This window comes from Apteryx mantelli, chromosome 1 (genome assembly GCF_036417845.1).
Source record: "Apteryx mantelli isolate bAptMan1 chromosome 1, bAptMan1.hap1, whole genome shotgun sequence".
Classification (NCBI taxonomy): Eukaryota; Metazoa; Chordata; class Aves; order Apterygiformes; family Apterygidae; genus Apteryx; species Apteryx mantelli.
Genome location: NC_089978.1, coordinates 216,118,887 through 216,141,020, shown reverse-complemented (window position 1 = coordinate 216,141,020; position 22,134 = coordinate 216,118,887). Strand labels below are relative to the sequence as shown.

General features: G+C 43.6%; 1 protein-coding gene across 8 annotated transcripts in view; it reads left to right on the top strand.

Moving 5' to 3' along the window:
- CELF2 (CUGBP Elav-like family member 2) overlaps positions 1-22,134 on the top strand; it is a 345,481-nt gene that overhangs the window by 258,178 nt on the left and 65,169 nt on the right. For all 8 annotated transcript variants that reach the window (XM_067317361.1, XM_067317320.1, XM_067317315.1 and 5 more), the window contains one exon: positions 15,371-15,419. In XM_067317361.1, the coding sequence (XP_067173462.1) occupies positions 15,371-15,419 (49 nt within the window). The remainder of the gene's footprint in view (positions 1-15,370; positions 15,420-22,134) is intronic.

The following is a 22,134-nucleotide window of genomic DNA, read 5'->3' as shown; positions in this document are numbered from 1 at the left end:
AGCTCTGGAGATCCTCTGATGCAACCCACTGGCTCAAACAGGGTCTCCTAGAGCAGGTTTCCCCAGACCATGTCCAGTTGGGATTTGAATATCTCCAAGGATGGAGACTCCACAACCTCTCTGGGCAACCTGTTCCAGTGCTCTGTCACCCTCACAGTAAAGAAGTTTTTCCTCATATTTAGATGGAACTTCCTGTGTTTCAGTTTGTGCCTGTTGCTTCTCGTCCTGTTGCTGGGCACCACTGAAAAGAGTCTGGCTCGATCTTCTTCACACACCCCCGTTAGATATTTATACACACAGATATGATCCCCTCGGAGCCTTCTCTTCTCCAGGCAGAACAGGCCCAGCTCTCTCAGCCTTTCCTCATATGAGAGATGCTCCAGTCCCCTAATCATCTTCGTAGCCCTCTGCTGGACACAGCACTCCAGATGTGGCCTCACCAGGGCTGAGGAGAGGGGGAGGATCACCTCCCTTGACCTGCTGGCAGCGCTCTGCCTAATGCACCCCAGGATACCGTTGGCCTTCTTGGCCACAAGGGCACATTGCAGGCTCATGGTCAACTTCTTATCCAGCAGGACACCCGAGTGTTTCTTTGCAAAGGTGTTCTCCATCTGGTGGGCCCCCAACCTGTACTGGTGCACGGGGTTTTTGCTCCCCAGGTGCAGGACCCTGCACTTGCCTTTGTTGAACTTCCTGAGGTTCCTCTCTGCCCCTTTCTCCAGCCTGTTGAGCTCCCTCTGAAAGGCAGCACAACCTTCTGGTGTATTACCCACTCCTCCCAGTTTTGTATCATCTGTGAATTTGATGAGGGTGCACTCAGTCCCATCATCCAGCTCATTAAAGGAGAGGTTAAACAGTTTTGTATCCAGTACAGACCCCTGGGGTACATCACTAGTGACTGGCCTCCACCTGGACTTCACAACCCTCTGAGCCCAGCAGTTCAGCCTGTTTTCAGTCCACCTCACTGTCCACCTATATGGCTCATACTTCATCAGCTTGCCTATGAGGATGTTATGGGAGACAGTCTCAAAAGCCTTGCTAAAGCCAACGTAAACAACATCCACCGCTCTCCCCTCATCCACCAAGCCAGTCATCTCATCCGTCATGTCATTAGGATAGTTGTCTGGGATGCAGGAGAAAAGAGTTCACTTTCTCTCCAGCTTATTTGCTGTAAGGGTGTGACTTTAATTCCCCTAACAGTGCCTCACTGCTGGACTGCTCAGTTGAGACTGGGGGTCACCGTTTCTCCTCTTGATGCTGTTCCACTGTGTGTGAAAGTATTAAACCATCGTGGGATTGAGAGAAAGCAAATGAAAACACTTGGTTGCCTAGTACTGAAAGCAGTGATTCAAGAATTGCGATATCTGGATGTGAGTTCATGCTCCAGTAAGTATTTTTATTATTTGGAAAAGCTTAAAAAGCTTGGAAGATGCTCCCCCAAAATAGGGAAGTGCATACAGTAATATTCTGGCAAGAAGACCCATCGGCTTGAATCACTGGGGAAAGGAGACTACACCTTGGTCTGCCATACTCCAGCAGGGTGATGCCACAACCTAGTCCCTGGGGTATGTCAAGAAGACACCGAGCTGCGCAGCGTATAGGCATCAGGGAGCTGTTTCAGATCCTGGGTGTTCATCCCAGAGGGTTGTTTTTGCGTGGTGTAGTAGATCTGCTGAGAAGCAAGGGCACATTAGCCCAGCTGCAAATGCAGTTAGATGCAAGCTAGCGTTTTTAGATTGCTCTTTTGGAGTAGTTCAGGATTTTCTGCACAGCTCTGCAGTATAATAATACTGGGATGGAAGCTAAATAATGCAAAATACTGGCTTAACCTGAGAAAGTTTTCCTGATGTGAAACCCATCACCAAAAGGCCAAACTGCTCTAACATGTGATGCTGTACTTTACTTCTAATTTCCATAATTCCAGAGAGTTGAGGTCAACACTTCCCAAAATGCCTCAAGATTTTTATGTCCAGCTTGGAACATCTTAACCTGCTTTTCAGAAAGGTTCAGTTATCTATTCACGGAAAATCAAGCTGGGTACCCAAAAATCATTGGCTGTTTGCAGAGCCTTCTTCTGTGCACTTAAGAATGGGAAAGTCTGAGCAAAATTGAAAGGTCCTCTAGGGTATTGCAATGCTCACCGAGATTTAGGCGGGACGTTTAGCTAGGGCTAATAGCCGAGCCACTCTCTTAAACAGCTATTTATCTTCCTGCTGGTGTTAGCTGTTTTCTGTTAGCCAGAACAGAAAGTACAGGTGCTTCAGTCAGCCTCATTAGCACCATGACACAAGCTATTAAAATTGCCTTGATAATGAAAAAAATAGTTCAGGGAGCCTTCCTAGCTGTCTGATGACTTCTACGCATAGGGAAATTAGAAAGGCAAATCATAAACAATGTCGCAGGCGTCAAGGGGTAACGTTGTTAGAGATGCCCTTGGATGCCATTTACCTGCCTCGGGAGCAGCGTTCGGTTCCCATGGCTCTGAGTTATGTTGTGACTAAAGAGCCGGGGCTTCGTGACATGTTCTAACGGAGATGTTTTGCTCAGCATCCTTCTGTGAGTGCCCAACCCCGCGAGCTGTCCAGCTTCTTTCAATGATCTGGGCTCGATGCGTTGCCATCCAAGGGATGAGACATTGTCTCATCTTGTGCTTGTGCTTCCATGGTGGGGCCTCACATTGAGGAAACCTTTGCTAGTTTTTTCCCATCTCAAGCGGGTTTAGAAGTGCTGTGCTGTTCTGTGTGCCAAACAGGGGACCAGAGAAAAAAAACGTAAGCTCTGTCCTCTTTGCACTGTTAGAAATCCTGGGATACTTCCTGGAAAACTGGGTGAAACTGGGTGGCTTGACTGCATCTCCTGCTCTAATAGCACACTTTGGGCAATCGCGTGTTTTCTAATTAAAAATAATGTTGCAGACCCAGAAAGATAACTGATTTTTCACTTATTCTCCTAAGAAAAATTATCATCTTCATCAGTTTAGTTGGACGAGCTGCTGCTTTGGCTACTCTTGTCCTGGGGTGTGCAGCAAGCGGTCCTTTCTCCTTTTTCCAGCAGCGTCTCTGGACCTGCATTCTGGCAAGCGCTCAGGGATTCGTCCAGGTGCAAGCACCTCTTTGCTGTAGAGTCATTTCACATCGGAAACCTTCTGGGACATAAAAACATGCTGTGAATTCCCACCCTGAAAAGTTAAGGAAGAGACAACCCTTAGTTGCAGAGGCTGTATTTCAGGACAAAAACAGAATTTTGTTTAACACCAGCGTTTCATTGTCGGGCTGCCTCCTCCCCTGATCTAAAACGGTGCAGCTCTGTTGAAAGCAACTGGAGTTTGCAGAGGGCTGAGGATCTGCGCTGCGGTGGTGGCCTGTCAGTGCAGCAAGCTATCACCACCCTCTAGAAGCAGAGAGTAAATATCATTAAAGTGCTAAATACCTTTCAACTGGAAAAGCAGGATGAGAATGGGCAAGGCTAATGTTTACCTTACTTTTAGAACTGTACATCATTTTACTTGCAGCTTTCCTAAAAGCAGTAATGGCTTTGCTCCTCAGTGAGCTCTGAGTACCTTCAGGAGTGGAGAGAAGCAGTCGTTGAGAACATGCCACCATAACTGCGTTTATTAATGAAAGCCTATCTTTATAGTATTGTGCTAGGGCAATTAAAAAGGCAAAAACTGCAAAAGAAAAAAAAAAGGGACTAAACAGAGTCCTGAGCGGTGATAAACAAAATGTAGTTTCCTTTGTGGTTGATTTTTATCCAGCTGCAGCCAAATATCAAAGTGATATCAAAGGAAAGCTACCCATTAATTAATTCAGGCTGGCTTCACAAAGCGAGCCGGAGCTTTTGCCGATATCTGATTCTGACAACTTCCTAATCTTCGCGGGTTGTCATTAAGAGTGGCGTTAAAGCAGCTTGCAGTCAATGCGGCTCTCGCCCCACCGTAGCTCCAAGATGGGCTATCTCTCATCGCCGGAGGGCACACGGGACGCTCAAGCGAGGGTTAGAATAAGTGACTTCTCTCTTTTGCAAATGGAATTTACACTGTATCAGGGGATCTCGTGAATACATTGCCTCTGCCATTCATACCAGGATCGCTCGCTCACCCAGGTCCGCTTGCAACCGTTACAAGAGCCTGTTGCAGCAAGTGGAAATTTTCTTCTGAAGGAGAAATAGAGGAAAAAGAGAAAGAAAAGAAGGCGCCTCACGTTTGAAAGGAATAATTGCAAGTCTGGAGCGATCTTTTTAAGTATGAGTAGAGCCTTATCATTGATTTAAAGATAGAGAACATGAGATTCTGAGTTACAGAAAATAAGATTGGGAAAAAATAAGACGCTAATCAGAGGATAAGATTAGTTTTTAACTAAGACCTGAAAGCCCTGTGCCTCCAGAAGCAAAGCCTGTAATTCCGCTGTGAGAATAAGCAAAACACGCTGGTGCTCCTTGATCTTACAGCACCCATCCGTGGGGTCTCAGCCTCGTGCTGAGCTCCCAGGTACGCGATACCTGGATATTTCCATTCAGCCGCGAATGCCGCGAATGATTGAATGCAGTTTGTGCTTTGTGTTCCAGACCATCACTTGAGCAAGCACCCACCAGACAGCGACTAATGTTATTTTGTGGCCGATTCATGGCAATACCTTAGAGGAAAATGTGCTGTGTTATTATACAGTGTGCTCATTTCAAATATTGCGAGGCGAAGGGAGAGGATGCCGTTCCGGGGCTTCCTAGCCAGGCAGCCACGGCAGCGTGGATGGCGACGGTGTGTTTCTTTCCTCCAGGGCCAAGTGTTTGTACTGCCCAAATGCCGGTGACAAATGGGAATTGTTTTTGATTGTACACAGAATTGAGGATTTACAGTCATAAGAGGTGGAATAGAACTTAGATCAAGTATCAGGGAAAACAGTATCCCTCCAATTAGAATAATCTTCTAAAGGAAACAAAGTTAAATCCCACTCCTTAGGGGCATTTGGGGTAGGAAAGAATTAGAAAATATGTGACAGGCAATAATCCTGTATTGGCATTAAGTCATTTGAGATGAGCTAATGGATTTTTTCATCTCTCATTGCTACAATTGCTAAGTGAAGGAAATTGCTATGCCTGTCTGAGTATAGAATCCTCTTATTTGTCTATACAGAAATATATGATTAACCAAAAAGAAAGATGTTGGTAAGAGTTACAGTCGGGTTAAATGCTTTGCTCATTTGCTTCTGTTCAGGAGGCTTTGCAGGGTTGCTCGGCTGGACATGTCCTTTGCCACTTGGGACTGTGTCCATTTTGCAAAGGATGACATGGATCTATCCTAGTTTAAAGGCATCACTATAGCTAGCAGCTCTCATGTCTGGCACTTGTCTTCCTCCCTGTTGACAGGACAGCCAAAAATAGAGCATTTTTCTGCATCCATACCGTCTTCCCCTGTGCTTTCCTTCCCCTGCGCCAGCTTCACGGAAGTTGCGACAGCTGTCAAGCTGCATTAGCCCAGTTCAGAAAAAATAGCGTACACCGAGAAACTGGGAGTTGGAGGCATCCCAGTGCTAGCAATGCTACCTTCGGAGCAGGTGGGATGAATGATGTGGGAGCTTTTAGCTCCATTTGGTTTATGAGGGGACCCTCCTGATAACGCTCCTCGTCCTCGAGCTGTTCTACCTGAAGCCATCTTTGCAGAGAGCTTGCTTTGACCTTTGGGCCGGCGGCGCATGAAGATGTTACTCTTGGAGCACAAGGCAGAGAAAACTGCTAACTGAGTGGGAAAGCAACGTAAAGAATAAGTAAGAGAAGGTAGCTTTGCACAGGATGGCGTTTATGAAGCACGTTGGTGGTTTTTTCAAGGGAATCAAGGGGCTCAGTCTCAGGGAAAATGCTCCAAGGTTCATCTTTGGGTTCAGATGCTAATATGGAGCTTTGCAAATAGGTGGAGGCAGGTTGATTTTGGCTCTGTTGTTCCTGCTACTGTCCCTTTTATTAAAGAAAGCTTAATCTCGCTCTCTAAATACCACAGCCAGTTGGAAGAGATTCTTTAAAAATATATGATTCTGCTAATATTGCCCATTTAATTTGTTCATTCAGCTTCCTAAGCACCTATCGGGGGAAATATTTAAATCCATTAGATTTTCTTGAGATTAGCACTGTGAATGTATGCTGCATGTTTAATATGAGTAGAAAGTACTCATATACTTCCTCATCCCAAAAGAAAGCCCTGGCAAGCTACATTAGCTACAGAGATGCTAAAAAAAAGAGAGAAGAGAATGATTTGTATAGTTAAAAATTGCGCAGTTACTTACTACAGTGCTCTTACTGCTGTTTGTAACTGTATATCGACACATCTGGATGCTCCTATATTCACATGGACAGTGTATATTCATGTGTGTTTGTGGTCTGAGGCTGCAGTAACATTCTGTCTTCAGCGATGAATCAAATATCTGGCTATCATCTTTTTCGTTCTGTCTCCACAGCCAGTTTATTTTGCCACTGCAGAGTATTGGCATAGCATTGAGAGCTTTTATTTGGATGCCGATACTGGATAGCTGTGGAAAATGTCTATACTTCGGCTCACAGAGAGCTTAAATAAAATCTATGAGCTGTATCCTCACTTGGCATAAAACATTACGGCCCCACCGGCTTGACAATAAAACCGTGCTGATTTACCCCAGGTGATCTCAGTCCGGAGAGTAAGATTTTTGATATCTTCATTTGCAGCCCCCTTTCTACCTAAATGCTCTGGCCATTCCCTGCAATATTTAAATAGGCATGCATGTTGACAAGTAGTTTGGGGCTCGTGTCTGACCTTTCATGAAATCTGGATTAGTCTGTGTTTGGAAACAGGGAGAAATTTGACTGACGGGCTGCTGGAGACAAGGGAATTGTGAATAAAGAAATGCAGGCTGGGCTCAGAGCGACTCTGTGCCTTTTCTAAGCAAAAACTGCAGCAGCCCCCTATCAGCAGTGCCAACTCTTCCTATGAATTGTATCCTTCGCTCTAATTTAAAAGGTAGAATTTCAATAGAAGTTATAATTTGAATGCTTTTTTGGCTTATTTTAGACTTACCTCAATCACACTCTTTAACTATAAGATGTTCTCGCTGTTGCATTGAAATGCAAATATGAAGGCTTTCCGACGAGAACTTTAAAAAAGCTTCGTATAAAAAAAAAATCCCATACCCTTGAATTTGAGTTTTGTGCCAAATAATAGACTCTAGTTTCTGTCAGAAGAGGAGACCAAGTGCGTTGCTGGAACAAGGTGACCTCCTCTTCCACAGAAAGAAGCGGGCAGAAGAGGGGCTTAGCAAATGCAGGGAGAAAAATCTGTGATGTAAAGCTGAGGGAGTGGTTGAGGATGGTTGCTTTCATATTGAATGAAAGCCAAAAATGGAGAGGATACCTGGAGATGAGATGATGCTGACAAAGAAACGAGGGAGCCCTGACTAGCCTGTCTTGCCGTTCTCAAACGTTGCGGTCCCTGGTCGTTCCCTTTAAAGGGTTGTTTCCTGAATTTCAGCTTGGCAAAGGTACAGGACGTTGCTGAGCAGCATCACATGATGTTTTCCCAGAGTATAGTGTACAGAGGAGACAGTACATGCAAGCCCAGAACAGAGTAAATCTTAAAATAAAACTTCTGCAAAACAAGCATTTAATATCCTGGTAGCGGTGCCCTGAGTCACAGCTGAGTTTTTTGTTTTGCCTTACAAAAGATGCTGCATATTTTTAAGTACCTTTCATTCAGACTGAATTTCCTCGCAGTCGTCTGTAGCCTCCCAGAGCATTTCTTTCATTTGGGTTTTGTTTGGGGCTTTGCAGGGGAGAAGGAGGTAGAGGATTGCTTTGCTTTCTTGGCATCATCCTAGATGTTTGTGTGCGATCACAGCTCAGAAAGGGAGGTTGTTCACGAGGACCACGTTCGAACGTCAGCACTCCAAAATGGAGCCTGCAGCCCGAGTTATTTGAAGGGTTTCCATTTGGCTGTGGAAGAGGTTTTCTTAAGCTGGAAATTTCACAAGTCGAAATTGAAATCCTGTGGGAACATCATCTTTGGTCTTCAAAGATGCTGAAATCATAACCAAGAAGGGCAAACGTCCCTGAGCATGTCAGCAGGCACCAGTACTACCCAAGCCTCTGACACACGCTGGGAGAACAGAAGTGAAATAAGCTTTTCCAGATCGCTAAAGCAAGCACAAGACTCAAGTATTCCCATCCAGAGGTTGGGAGGTGGGAAGACTTTTCACAGAAGATGACGTAAGAGGTGCCGGGTTTGGGTTTGGCTCTGGTTCTGTTTTCCAAATGTTCACATGGGGGCTAGGGAGGAGTGCTGCCCTTTGGTTTTAAGGAAAAGTGCTCCTTTTGAGGTATCCTGTTGCCTTCTGGAAGGCATGCCAAAGATTGGATAGGGAATGGAAGAAAGTACGGCTTCAGAATATTGGAGTATCTCCAGTGAGACATAGGCTTGAGTGCTGGTGTCGTTCTGGGAAGCGAGTGCTGGCGTCTGAAGTCTTGTTGGGCAGATCCATGCAGGGTAGCCCAAAGCTGTGCTAGCTGAGATCCCAAAAGCCTGACAGCTTTGCTGGTGTTTATCCCCTGCCGTATCGCTGCTTTAGGTTCTCACATTGCCTTTCTCAAGTTAGGTAGGGCTTGAGGGACTTGGCTTCAGGAGTATGGTAACTCGAGGTGAACCACCTGAAGTCCCTGTGTCTTGTTTCTCCCAGCTGCTTTCTTTCTGCTGAAAAGAGGTAGCTCCTAACCCTCATGTTGGGAGCGGAAATCAATTAGAGCATGAGGAGCTCAGGCCCTGCTGCAAGTTGTTCTGGTCTGCATGGAGAGACGACCCACCGCTGCACTGCGTTGTCCGCTCAGAAGCGTGGACGGTCATTTTGCTTCTCGCGGTTACCTCGAGCGGGTGTTAAAACTCGGTCAATTCGTGTCGTGGAGGCACTTTGTTACCTTTCGTCGCATTACCGTTTTATTGCGAAGGGAGAAACATGGGCACGCAAACGCCAATTGGCAAAATGTCAACAAAAGTTATTGCTGCTGCAGATGAGATGGATAACGCTTGCTGTTAAAATAATATCTGGTGTTTTGCTCAGATGTCTAATGGGTTTGCTTTTTAAGCATGGATAACACAAAATATCCCCAAGGCATTATTCCCAACAAGATATAGAATCCCACTTAATGTCTATTTTTAGGATTGAATAGGTTCTGTAAAGGCTCATTTGTTTGAAGAAAAGATAGTTAATCACTTCGGTTTCCATGTGATTTTGAAGAGAGAAGTTTTGTCGTAGTTCCCCGTCCTTATCTCCGCTCTGGCTTGCGTGTGTCCTGGAGTTGTTGCCATTTGTGTGGGTGGTAAGAAATGAGGGAATTAAATAAATGGTGTAGAACTGCTAACAGAGCAACAGTAGTTATTTGTACGTTATGAAGTGAAGTTGTCACTTCTCAAACCACCAACTTTTACATCTCTATATTAGGGTGCAACTTTTGAAGAAGACGGAGTGTTACAGTCTAATTAGCAAATGCACAGGAGGAGCAGCAGGATGTGGGAGTCACTGTGGAAGGGATCATTAGAATATTATTATTATTTTAAAGCACAGCATAGTTTTAAGTCACTCAAGCTAATGTTCAATTTAACTTGATTTTAAAAAATGGACTGTAGTGGATTGCAAATGACTGACTTGGAAGGCTTCCAAAAGTCATTGAATTGCAGCAGCTTCAGTGCTCTCCTGCAAAAGCAACAACTTGTTTTAAGCAAGCTATATGCTTGTTTCTGTGCCCTAAATAGAAAATAATGATGTTATGCATTACTGCATGAACTATATTTGGCACCCACCAGCAATGTTCATTTTCCCCTGCTTCTCTCCCTCCTTCTTTCCTTCCCTCCCTCTTTCTCTCTCTCTCTCTCTCTCTCTGTTTCCAAAATACATATATATGTGTATGACAGAAATCTAGGAGGGCAGGAAACAGACCGTGTTCTCCTGCTGCCAAAATTGTATAAATACCTAACATGGCTTAAATCTCTTAAACTGGCAATTCGTGAAAGGATGGCAGCAAACAATGATCAGGCCATGCCATTGCTCAGACAGTTGCAACTACTACTGTGCATTTATTTGTTTGAGTCTGTATATGATGGATGCACATTTATGCTCCTTTTACCCATGAATACACTGAGGTAAATAATTTACACTAGTTTGGGGAATCCAAGGCTCTGTCTGTGCTAGTAAAGCAAGCAGGACCGCAGCGTTGGTTTCAGTGCTGTCCTGAGGTCGTCTGTGCTGTTTGATTTGTGGCATGCTCCATAGCATTTTGCTCCATGCCGATAAGTACATTTAGGGGAATAACGTGGGTAGGCACTGTTCCCGCTAGGCAGGGTGGACAAGGCCATCCTGTTTTGAGAGGAAAGAGAAGTATAACTGAATAAATGCAAGCTGTGCCATGCCACTTCTCTTAAAAGCCAGCTAGTGGTCCCTTGCCTCTTTTATTCCACTAGTATTTATTTAGCCTAGGAGACTGCCCAGCTTCCAGACAAGTTCCCTGAAGCTATAGCCAGATATTGACTGTGTATTTCAAGTTAGTTTGACCCTAGAGAAGTAGTTCTAAACAGTTCCCTTTGATAGGAAAATACACCTCTTTCGCTTCTGGGAAACTCGTATTACTTGTGAGTCACATGGGTTTCAAAAAGCAAAACAAGTTGCCGTTGAAGTGATGTGAGAAATATGTTCAAGAGCTCCTCCAAAAGGACCCTCCTGAAAGCATTGGAAGCCAAGAGCTGAATGCGAGCGTCTGCAAATAATAATCCAGAAAAACAGCACTCTCTGAAGACACTGGGAATCGTTTAATTCTCTGGGGTTGGTGGACCCTTTTCCCCTCTTCCCCCAGTTTTTTGGTGGATCAGTACTTTGCGTCCCGACTTCCAGACGCTGTGAAGGGATGTGCAGGAACCTGTGAGGAAGAGGTTTCAGTTCTTATTTTTCTTGCACTACTAGTCTAATTAGGCTGCACTCACTAATTGGATCAGTAGCCAGGAGAAAGCTTTAAATTCGTTCCCCAAACTAGTTAGACAAAGCACACAGATTTTTTCCCATCCTTCTCAGTGTTGATGCCTTTTCAGGCACGTTTCTTACCCAAGGCCTCTAGCTGTGTCTTAATATTTTCTTCATCTTTGGTTTTCCCATTGTTTCCATAGAAAAGTCCATAGATTTATAATCCTTCCCCCCAAGAGGACTATCAGGGTCCTGTTAAGGTCTGGCATCTCTTCTCCTTCTCTGTCCCACATCCTCTCCTGCCATTTTATAGTTTTGAGACACATGAAATATGAAGGAAGTCTCCTTTGGCTTCAACAATGATCGATGCTAGCAAGAAGCAGGTCCCAAAATGATAGAAATGACAAGATACAAGCAAGCTGTCATCTTTTAATCCTCTTACTGGTTGTTTGGTTTGGATGTCACCCAAGTAATGCGAGTTCTTCAGTGGAATGGGTCAATATAAATAATTGCAAGCTCTCGCGTCCCTTTTGGCCTTCATCTTACCATCGTATAATTATTTTCAATCCCTTCTCCCTTCCTTTGGGCCTCCCGCTTCTCTTTTCCCTTGTTGGACCCCTTGCACACACTGTTCTTGGTTTTTTCCTGGTTCTGTAGCCCCTTGTGCAGGGCACATTGGAGGTGTCTGAAATCCCTGTTGGGTGGTGGAGCAGGCTTTGGTGAGCTTCCAGGAGCAGTCACGGAGTTGAGGATAAACACAAGTAAATGCTCCTGCCTGGTTCTCTCTTGGGCAAAGAAAAAGTTTCACTCTCATCTGTCAATCAGATGGCTTTAGGTGCTTAAAATTCACCCTTTGCCCGGCAGAAGGTTTCACTTGATTTTGTGCTGTGCTTCCTCACAACATGGGTTCAGGATACAGCAGCTGACACCATCGTGGTGACAAGGCCACCAAGATGCAGGCAGGGTCGGGCAATCTTATTTGACAGCCGATGGGAGAAGGCTGGCAGAAATGATGACTTAATTACTGCAACAGCCTCCCCTCGATTAACACCCAGGTTAATCCAATTTCCTTGCCGTGGTCATGCCAGCAGCAGGCTCTTAGCCCACCTGCTTGCTTTCTCCCGTGTAGGTGTCGTGTGGTTTTGGTGACCAGGTGATGGGGCTGCTGCAGGGCAGGGGAGGATCCGTGGTGCTGAGAGGATTTCGGGCTGCTCTGTTGGTTTTTTTCTCTCTGATGGAGTTATATGTGCATACGGTTGTGTGTGTTTGGGAGAAAGAGGAGGGGAAAAAAAGAAAAGATTTAACTCCTCAGTGGTAACTCTAGGCCTGCTGCTGCCCTCACCGTTTCGCTGTAGGGTCCACGCTCAGTATGGTATTACCATGTATAAATTACTTACTGCAGTTACTTCCCTTGCTCTTCCCTACTCTCTAATTGCAAAAGCGCATTCATAAATACAGTATTTTTAGAAGTAAAGCTTTCTCAAGCCACAGAAGAAAACATTTCCTGTTTTTCTGTATGACAACGGGACGTACTGAGCCATCGCTTACCTTGAGATGCCTAAGTGTGCAGCTCTGTGATGTATAGCCACAATAACAGCTTGCTGATAAGACATGAAATCCTTCATTGCCACAGATGACATGATTCTGGTGGGTGGCATCTAATTTGAAACAGGTTTGTATCATCTATAATCTTTTGGAGGGCCTGGGAAAGCGCAGCTCTTTTATTATTTTATAGCCTACAGTTATACAAGCAAGATATAAAACGCACAGATTATTTTCCCTTTTGCTCGTTGTGGAGTGAAGGGATAGTACCTATTTAGCCTTTGTGTCTGCCCCTTTAATTTTCTTATTCGCTGCACTCTCCTTCGAGATTCTTTTTTTTTTTTTTCTTTTTTTTTTTTTTTTACACCTACTTTTAAATATTTTATGGCTAGAGAGCTTATAATATGTATTGTCACGGCAGTTGTCTCTAGAGGTCAGCAATGAGTTTAATAATGAGATGCGAACCAGTGACTCTGTAAAACCCATTTCGGGTTATAAATGGCATGTTTTATTGAATCCAGTGTTAAAGGTTGTTAATGTATCAATTGGTGATGGTCAGGGTTAAACAAGCTTCAACATGAGCCCTCTCATGTTGGGGAACTGACAGTAACGTATTTTTTCCACCTCTTTGCTGAAGCCGTGTTTGTGTATTGCATCCCTTTTGCCATGGGTATGCTGCGGTTTAAACCCTCTAGGTCTGATCTGAATCTTTCATTAGTTTTGCACTGATATAATGCTGTTAAATGCAGTGGAATCGCTCCTGATTTATGCTTGCTAGCAAGAAGTCTACGTAAGGTCTGGGCTTGGTTTGATTTTTCTACAGATGCATATTCCCAAATTTACTGTGAAATGAGAAGTGGTGTTTCCAGTGGTCCTAGGAAAGTATCCTACATCCTTCTGGACCTCTAATATCAGGAGACGTGTCTCCTCATGTCTACCTCAGCTTTTCTTTATTTGCTGCTCTTAGCTGCACCCTCATACAGGCACCGGACAACTCCTTTGGTTGCTTTATTGCTTCATCTTTCCGGCGCTCCGCAGAGCCGCTGGTGCCTGCAGCGCACTCATTGGAGCAGGTTGCACCTTTTTTCCTCTTTCACTTTTTTGGTCGCTGGGTGGACGTGCTGCACCACATTCCTGTGAATTTGAAGTCTCCTGCAGTGCCCAGTGTATTGTTGATGCCAGCTAAATATTAAGCCCTAGTTAAAGAAGATGGAGTACAATATAAGTTTCCTTTTTGCTATAAATTGGATCGAATAGGAGCAGTGGAAGGAAAGTGCAGGGCTATTAAAGCCCATTTGGGAAACAAATGATTCAAAGAGAACAGAATTGTTAAAATTGAAGCAAATTTATGCATCCTGGTGACTACGTCCACCTTGTGGCTTTGCCTTTTCCTTAGGGCACAGTGGGGAGTTTTCAGGCAGTACGAGGAATGCATTGATTTGTAGGGCTAGGGAGCACTCTGAATTTTGAGTAAATCTTCTGGGAAGATTCACAGCAATATTTTATATTTGCTAAAGAATCTAACAAATATGTCCCTGGAGGTTACGTGCCTCCACCAAAACCAACGCAGATTTGGTTGTTTGCGGCTCTGAAAGCATGTTTGATATGAGTGCGTGGATGTTATCTCCTGCTCAGCTGGTTCTGTTTTCCAAAGCCAAGTTTGGCATAATAGTCCTTTATAAAAAATGGAATTGATTCTGACAATTTTAGGCAATACTCAGCTTTGGTGCACTGAAAGACGATATAAAAGCAGTAAGAACATAGACTTTCCTACATGCTCATGAGAACTGGGGAGAGATTGATGAAGAAAGAGAAGTCAGTAGCCTCACTGCTGCAATAAGGTTTGTGCAGACAAATCCCTGCAGTTCTGTAGAGCCCTACTGAACAAAATAAAGGGGGCATTTTTTGCAAGCGTAGACATGACTTCTGAAGGCTTGTGAGGAGCTGTAACAAACTTCACCTGAATCGATCACAGTGGACTGTAATCAAAGGAGGAAAGTCCAGTGGAAGTGCCATGCACTCTGATCAGAGAGAGTTTGTTAGCTGTTGTGGTGTTGCTGTTCCTGAACAAATAGAAAACACTTTTGGGGAAGGTTTGGTTGGCGTAGTAAATAATAAAGGTGTGGGAATAACATTTGGTAGCAAAAGACAAGGATACACTGTACCAACTGTGTAAAGATAGGATGCCGTGCGATGTACAGCACAGGATACCGCAGTTTGTTCTTCCCCCTCTTACTGCAAAAGAAGAGGAACAGGTTGAAAAGGAAAAAATATCAGGAGTTTTTATGGAAAACAGAGCTGTTCCACATTGTGGAAGCTTTACGAATGAATGTATAAGATTTTCTAAAAAGAAGGCAAGGCACTAAGCAGTTATAGGAAGCGCAAGTCTCTTCCTCTCCAGTACTGAAAGAAGCAGCACATGCTTTTTTAATTACAAGCAAAGTTCATTTGTCAAGCTAAACTCCTCTGAGTGTGTTTCAAATGCTTGCTAGGTCTTAAATTACTTGAAAATTCCATCTTGGTTTTGGCAGTGGTTGAACTTGAGAAAAAAGTTGGTAAAACAGAAAGCAAGCATGCCATAAACTAATGAGGGCTGTAACTTTAGTGGTCTTCTGAAACTAGATACAGCAAATTAAAGTTTTATATGAGTCTTGTGGGCCCAATGATCTATTTTTTTAATCTTCCTGGTTGTAAAATGCTTCTTTACCATTTTATTTTTTCTTAAAAGCCTATAATATAGTGCTGTTTTGAATTTATATCATTTGAGCATGTTTAATAATGATCGTGTATCCTTTTAGCCCCTCATTAGAAACATGATTCTTGCTTTTTATGACTATCCAACCTGCCTTACTCTTTTTCATTTTTATTTTTAGATGCATCATCCTATTCAGATGAAACCTGCAGATAGTGAAAAGTCCAATGGTACGTGTTTTAACTTACTTTTACTTACTTGTGACTCTCTTTTCACAAAAGCACACAGAACGTTGCTAGAGTTCTTGCTTTCCTCCCTGTGCGGTGAAAACTGTATGAGGAGGTTTCCCTACAGCTGACAGGTCTGGAAAGACGTTGACCTGCTCTGAACTCCAATTTATCTTCAGCTTTAAAGAAGGAAGGAAATGTTCTGAAAAGCGTTCTTGCCTCGAACATGCTGTATGTCATGGCCTACCTCATTACATGTGTCTTCCACTTGCTCTGCCAGCAGTTAAGTGATACAGGAGCACCTGGTATTGATAGGATGGAGATGACGTTTTAATGGTGAGAAGACAGAAAGAAAAGAAAAGCAAGCATTCCTGTGTTAACAAACTGTGTAAGCACCTGACAGGTCCTTAAACATTTGCCTAAACTTCCTTTTTTATAGAATGAGACTGTTCTGAATCTCAGCCAAATTTAGGCTTTAATCGTATGCTTAGTTCTGAACTGGGAAACCCACCTTGCATCTCGTGGTATATTTATTCCTCTCAACCATTCTAAAATGAATGCTATAATGACAGTAATATCCATTCAGAATACTAGGTTACTGCCTAAGTGGATGTATATGACATGCAAAATAGACAGCACGCTAAATCTATTAAACATGCCAGGTTTGTATATTCAAGGAAATAAGATAATCGGATGGTAACACAGCCTGGCTGTGTGTGATTCTTTAAAAATATATACATGTGTATATTTTTCCCCTTGATTTGTTCCTGTAATTTTCTAAAATGTATGTTAAAGATATCTCCCTTCTTAGATTGCAAGAGCTTCTTTTTCCCATAAGGCCCACATAATCAGAGCTGGTTCCTCCAACAGGCATCTTTGCACCTCATTAATTAGTAATCAGGGCAGAAGCCGTGCACTTAGAGATCTACATACCTGCAAATGTAAATTATGATTGGGCTCTAAATCTCTCCGCAAGGCTTTTTTAAGGCTTCTTTTTTGCTAATTGTGGTGCATCCCATTTTCAGGCTTCTCCAAGGATTATAAAGTTTAGGAGGAAATTAAAACTTCACATTGTGCTAGGTTTCCTATTAGGACAGCTTTCAAAACAAAACTGGCCACAAGCACAGCAGATTTGAGCTGTCACCTGTGCTCTCTCTTTCGTGTTATCCAAGAACAGCATTTTAGCAGCAATTTATTGCCTTTCTTTGAATGTTCGGAAAAGAGACCAAGGGATCTGCATGAGCAGGAGGCCAGAACTTGTCAGACTTGTCAGACCCCACCGTGGTGAGTGAGAGCTTTGCTATTCAAATCAAAATTTCACCCCCTCGTTTTCATTGTGCTTGCAATGGGCAAAGTTTTCCCTTAGGTACAGGAACACCAGCCAGGACCCTCTGAGCTAATTATAGCCTGTATGGGTCCTTCTTTCAAGGAAAAATTTCGCCTTAAGTTCCTGGCAAATTAGAAACATAACAGACAATGGAGCAAAACAGACTCCAAATGAATTACTTGTTCATTGCCTGAAGTTTTTCTTCCTAAAGAAGATTGAACATATTGGCAAAGCACTATGGGGAATTGTGCAACTCCTGTTCCTGCTCTGCAAGTAGAACGTGCTTAGAAAGCAGGGTAAACGAGCTCCTCGCTGCTCTTAGTGTGGGCATATCTACATGATAGTGCTGTCTGCACCGTGGGGATACTCTGAATCTTCAGAGTATTTTCTTGGACCTACGCTCCGTGTGAGAGTTATGAGGGGTTGGGGTTTTGGGGGTGGGGGGGGTTGACTTTCTTTGCATTTTGGGGAAAACACATTGAAAGATCAGAGGTCTCAGCTGTCAGATTAGACGCCTGCTTTAGTCTCCTGGCGAGTGCACGCACTTCTTGCAGGCATGTTGTGGGTGATGGGGTGTAGGAGCACCTCCATGGGGGAGGTGAGAGTCTGCAAGCAGCTTGGAGAGCCAGAAGAGAAGGAACGGCAGCCTGGGGGAGTGCTTGGCACATGTTTCCCGTATGCTGCAGGCTCTCCATCTGAGGAGGCGTGTTATCTGTGCCAATAGCAAATGGCAGGAAGAAGCATACCCCGTCAACAACATTGATAGGTTCAAGGGGAAGGAAGGCATGCCAAGGGGTCTTGGTTTTCACGATCTGTGGTGTTCAAGCTTGTGATGAATGCTTGAAACCCTTTGGTTTCTGAGTAATGGGAGGATCCCCCACATTTTATAGGTGAAGTAGTGTTTCTGAAGTTTCAACGAGGGTAAAGAAATTCCCTCAGTCAAAATTTCCAAGCAGCTTGTGGAAAGTAATGTGAGAGAGAGATTGGGCATGCGTTGCCATTCTTCTGAGCTTTCATGCGTATGTGGAACGCTTCAGAGACTGGTTGAGGTTCCCTTCAGGTGAGGTTCCCCATGCTCATCTTACAGAGGTTTTTCAAAGTACAGTATTTGCTGTGTGATAATACTGAAAATCCTGCTGAGGTGGATGAACTGGTTTTACAGTCACTTGCTCATTTCTGGAATTCGGATCCAAAAATGTGTGAAGGGTTTATAATTTTGTGACTCTTCCTAAAACATTTTGCTTACTACCAAGTTCCTGGTTGTGGTACCAAAATACAGTTGGTACCACAGAGAAGATTTGTGCCTCCCCATATTAAGTCTCTTCCAAAAAGATTTGAATCACACCCAAGCCCAGGAGTGATACCGTGAAATGCTCTTCCTTCCCCATCACTGTTCCTGTCTTTAGATTTATGTGTCCCTTCATAAGCCTGTCCCTTAGCACAGAAGGCCAAGCTTGCCTGTTGGAAATTGGGAGAAGGACGTGGAAGAGACACCTCCTGCACATGCTTGACGAAGTGCCTTGGCACTTCTGTAATATTCGGACTTTATTAGCAACCTGAAGATCTGTTTTCTTCTGGGTAGGAACCAGGTGACTGATCTAGGCAATCATCTCCATCCCTTACCTCTCTACAGGAGTGGAAATAGAGAATGATAGCTCATGTCTCTGAGTCATCTCTCCTCTTGCACAGATGAACCAAGCTTAATCTCTTCCACTGAGCTTTTAGCAGCTAGAGTTGATGGAGAAAGATTTGCCTTTAGGTCTAATTTTGTCTATTTGTCTACCCTGGAGGATTCTTAAAAGGCTTTTATTGTTGACAAATGTAACATCCCTGAAAGAGTTTCAGATGATGAAGTTTATTGTATGTCCTGTTCTGATCACCCATTAAATATAGTCCTGACCGCCTTTATATTGCTGGTCAGTTAGTTTAAGCTATTGACAAAGTTTCGGTTAAGGAGTACCTGCCAGAAAAGCATGGCTTGAAGGCTTTGAAGACTCCACCACTGCTAGTTTGCCCTCCAGTGTTAACCGCTCACAGCATTTGGTTGTTTAAGGATATTTAACCTCTTTCAAAAAATGTGGGTTCCTGCACTCTAATACAGAAAACCATGTAAATGCATCCTTGACTTTATGTAGTCAGTGACCACATGCTACAGTTTAGTAAATACTTAATTTTTTCTGGATCAGGATTTGAATACTGTCAATACCTTCAGGCACATATCCTGAGGACAGTATACTCTTAAATGGATCAAAGCACCAACACTTCAAGGAAAATGATGAAATTCTCCATTAAAAAAAGGCAGGGGGAGGGAGAGCTATGTGATCTTATCATTTATTTTTATTTATTTTATCAGTGAAAACTTGAAGAAATAATTTTGAAATTCTAAGTGGCACGACTTTGCCAATTTGGAGGGAGTAATTAAATGCCATATGTTAGCACTAACACATAGAAAAGTTGATAATTAATGCAGGCAGCTCTGGATCCAGGTGTGACTTTGACAGATTGTACGCGAGGGTTTTTCACAGGCTTACAGATAAGGATAAAAAGTCTGTTTTCCCCTCTTCCCTCCTGGATGGAAAAAAAAAATAATAAATAACCATTTATACATAATTAACCATTTCTTGATTGGCTCAAAAGAGGAGGCAACTTCTGGAGGGGAAATGTGCTCTTTAACTGACTGGAGCTGTCAAAATGTATAATAAAGGAATATACCTGTGATTTTTCATGACAGAATTTTGGGGGTTTAGAATGAGAGAAGAGCAAAGTTTGTTGAATCTTAAGGCATATTCCCATGATTATTGTAGGGTTCAGCTCTTCTGTAGCATACGGATAATAATCACTACCGTTTATTCTCATGGATTAGCACAGCTGACCTAGTAAGCTGAGAAATGGGTCCTCGTGAAAAATGCTCATTACTGTTGCAAAGCTAAAAAAATCAGACCCTCAGGACCGCATTTTGCAAGTTGGATGTAGCGCTGTCAGAAGTTAGGAGACTCCAGTGTGAAAGCAGACCCAAAGCAGAGGTTGAGTTCATCTCACCTGCCTTTAGATGGCTAAAATATAGTTATGTCCCTTCACGCGAGATGCCTAGGCACCCTTGCTAGGCAGGGGAGAGCTATCGATATGCCTGATGGGGTTACAGGAACGATTCATCTCCTTGTAAAATACATATCTGCAATTAGTTACACCAGGTTCCCGCACCGTGAACACCTGCATTCAGGCAAAACACTTTCACCCCAAATCCAGCAGGTTGAGCCCTGGCTGTGTCGCACCAAACTGTGCCTGGGCAGCAGAGCTGACCTGCATTTCTAATATGCCAAGGGGGAGTGCGCTAACCTCTAAATAAATTTGACCCATACTTCTTGCAGTCCGTTTTCTATTTAATTCTCACTCCATTCCTGCAAGGCACATAAGGATCCTTTTTGGAAAGAAAGGGCAGAAACGCGTGACCAAAAATGCAGAAACAAATTCAGATAGCCAGTCTTACATGGGTAAAAATGCATTCCCTTCTCTGCGTGAAAATATGTAGTTGAAAATTACTTCGGCCTAATAATATCAGATGTTATATCAGACGGGGTGAAAACATGTCATTTTGATCCTGACTGTTGTCCCTTTAAATAATCTTTATGCTGGGCCTCTAGCCAAAATAGAATAGCAATTTTCTTAAGCTTCAGCAATGATCAGCGCTGACAAGTGGTGCTGAATGCCGAGCACGTCACCATATCAATATGTTTGCTGTACTCTGAGCATCCTTTGTGAAATCTGCATTTCTAAGATGTACAGTACACGGGAGCTGGATGTTTAATTTACTATAAAATCACCCCGAAGCTGAAAACCTGAAAATCATGTTAGTTAAATGGCATGTTTATAGGTTTACTAGCAAAACTGAAGGAGGCCGGTGGAGAGTTTGTCGTCTGCTCCTCTTCGGGAAATTAAAACAAAGCCTTCGCGTTGGGCTTTGAGGGAGGGCAGAGGCGTGCTGGGGGCCATCGGCGCTCTGCTTCTGCTTGCTTGCTGGATGAGGACCCCTGCACCAGTGCAAAGTCCCTCATTTCTTTGAATTTCCGTCTGAATTTTTTTGCTTAGAGTCTTTCTCCAGGGCCATAGCACATGGCCAGCGCGCAGGCTGGCCAGGGACCTTCCTCAAAGGGATTACTCAAGGCAGCAAAGGCATTTTAAGCAGCCAAGTTGCAGGCATCATCTCGCCCGCAAATGCGAGTGCCCCGAGCAAGCGTGGGCTTCCCCCTCCACCTTGCCCAGCGGCAGCCGAAGCTCCAGCCACGGCCCCACTGCCAGCTCACCTGGTGCCTGTGGGCACCACAGCTCAGGTCATCACCTGTAAAATAATTATTAGGAACGCCAGGGCCAATTAAATATTAGAAATGAGGTGTAGAGTTTCATGAAGAGATGTTTAAAAAATATATATATATATGTAGCCCAACCAGCAGGTCTTATATACTGGTCTGTATGGAACAGGCTCATCCCATGTATTCGTCATTGGTTAACCCTTTCTGAAGGGTTAACCTGTTCGTGGGACCTCAGTATAAAGTGGGAATGAAAATGTTGAGCCTTGAGGAATGTCTGCTGCAAAAAGCTGCTTCCCCTGGGTGTTAAATTCACACCAATTTTCTTGCAAGCTTGTAGAGTGAGAAGCTGAGATTCCAGGGGCTGGTCTATGTTTTGGAGTCTGAAAAAATGCGTGGTCTTGGCACTTGCTTGTATAAAAGCTACAAATACTTTTTAAACTCAGCAATTTGGAGAAAAAATTATTTCCAGCACCTCTCCTGTGATCAATAAACATGAACCTCTTCTTCTTTATTGTTGAAATTATTAAATGCTGTTAAAGTGTTGAAGTATAACACAAATAAAATCCTATGAAAATAGATGCAGTTTCTTCCTTCTCAGCTGCAATTTATTCCATCTGACAAACTCATGCTAATACAAGGAGAGTGGGCTGGGGAGCAAGGGAAGAGTCATTATTATTTTTTGTTAGCCCCGAAATGAAAATACTTCATTACAAAAATAATTTGCACAATAATAGAAATAAATAAGTGCACTGCAGACTCTCTGGAGTAAAGCTCTCCTTCTCTTTCTGCTTCCCCACCAACTCTGACAGTCTGCTCATTAACAGTGAATTGGATTTACATGCCATTTCAAGAGAAGAAGAAAGCACTAGTGTATATGCTGTATAATAAGCACTTAGGTCTTCGGTTCAATATAGATGGGATGGCGAGTTAGCGTTGTTTTTTCAAGTCTTTCCAGGGTGAGTTAAGTTTTGATGAGCTATTTCTTTCTTGACCTGAGTCCACAGCTTTGGACTGGTAAATCTGCGTTCGATTAAGAGGAGGACCGCGTGCTTGCTGCTACAGCAGCCCAGCTTCAGCTGGTGTT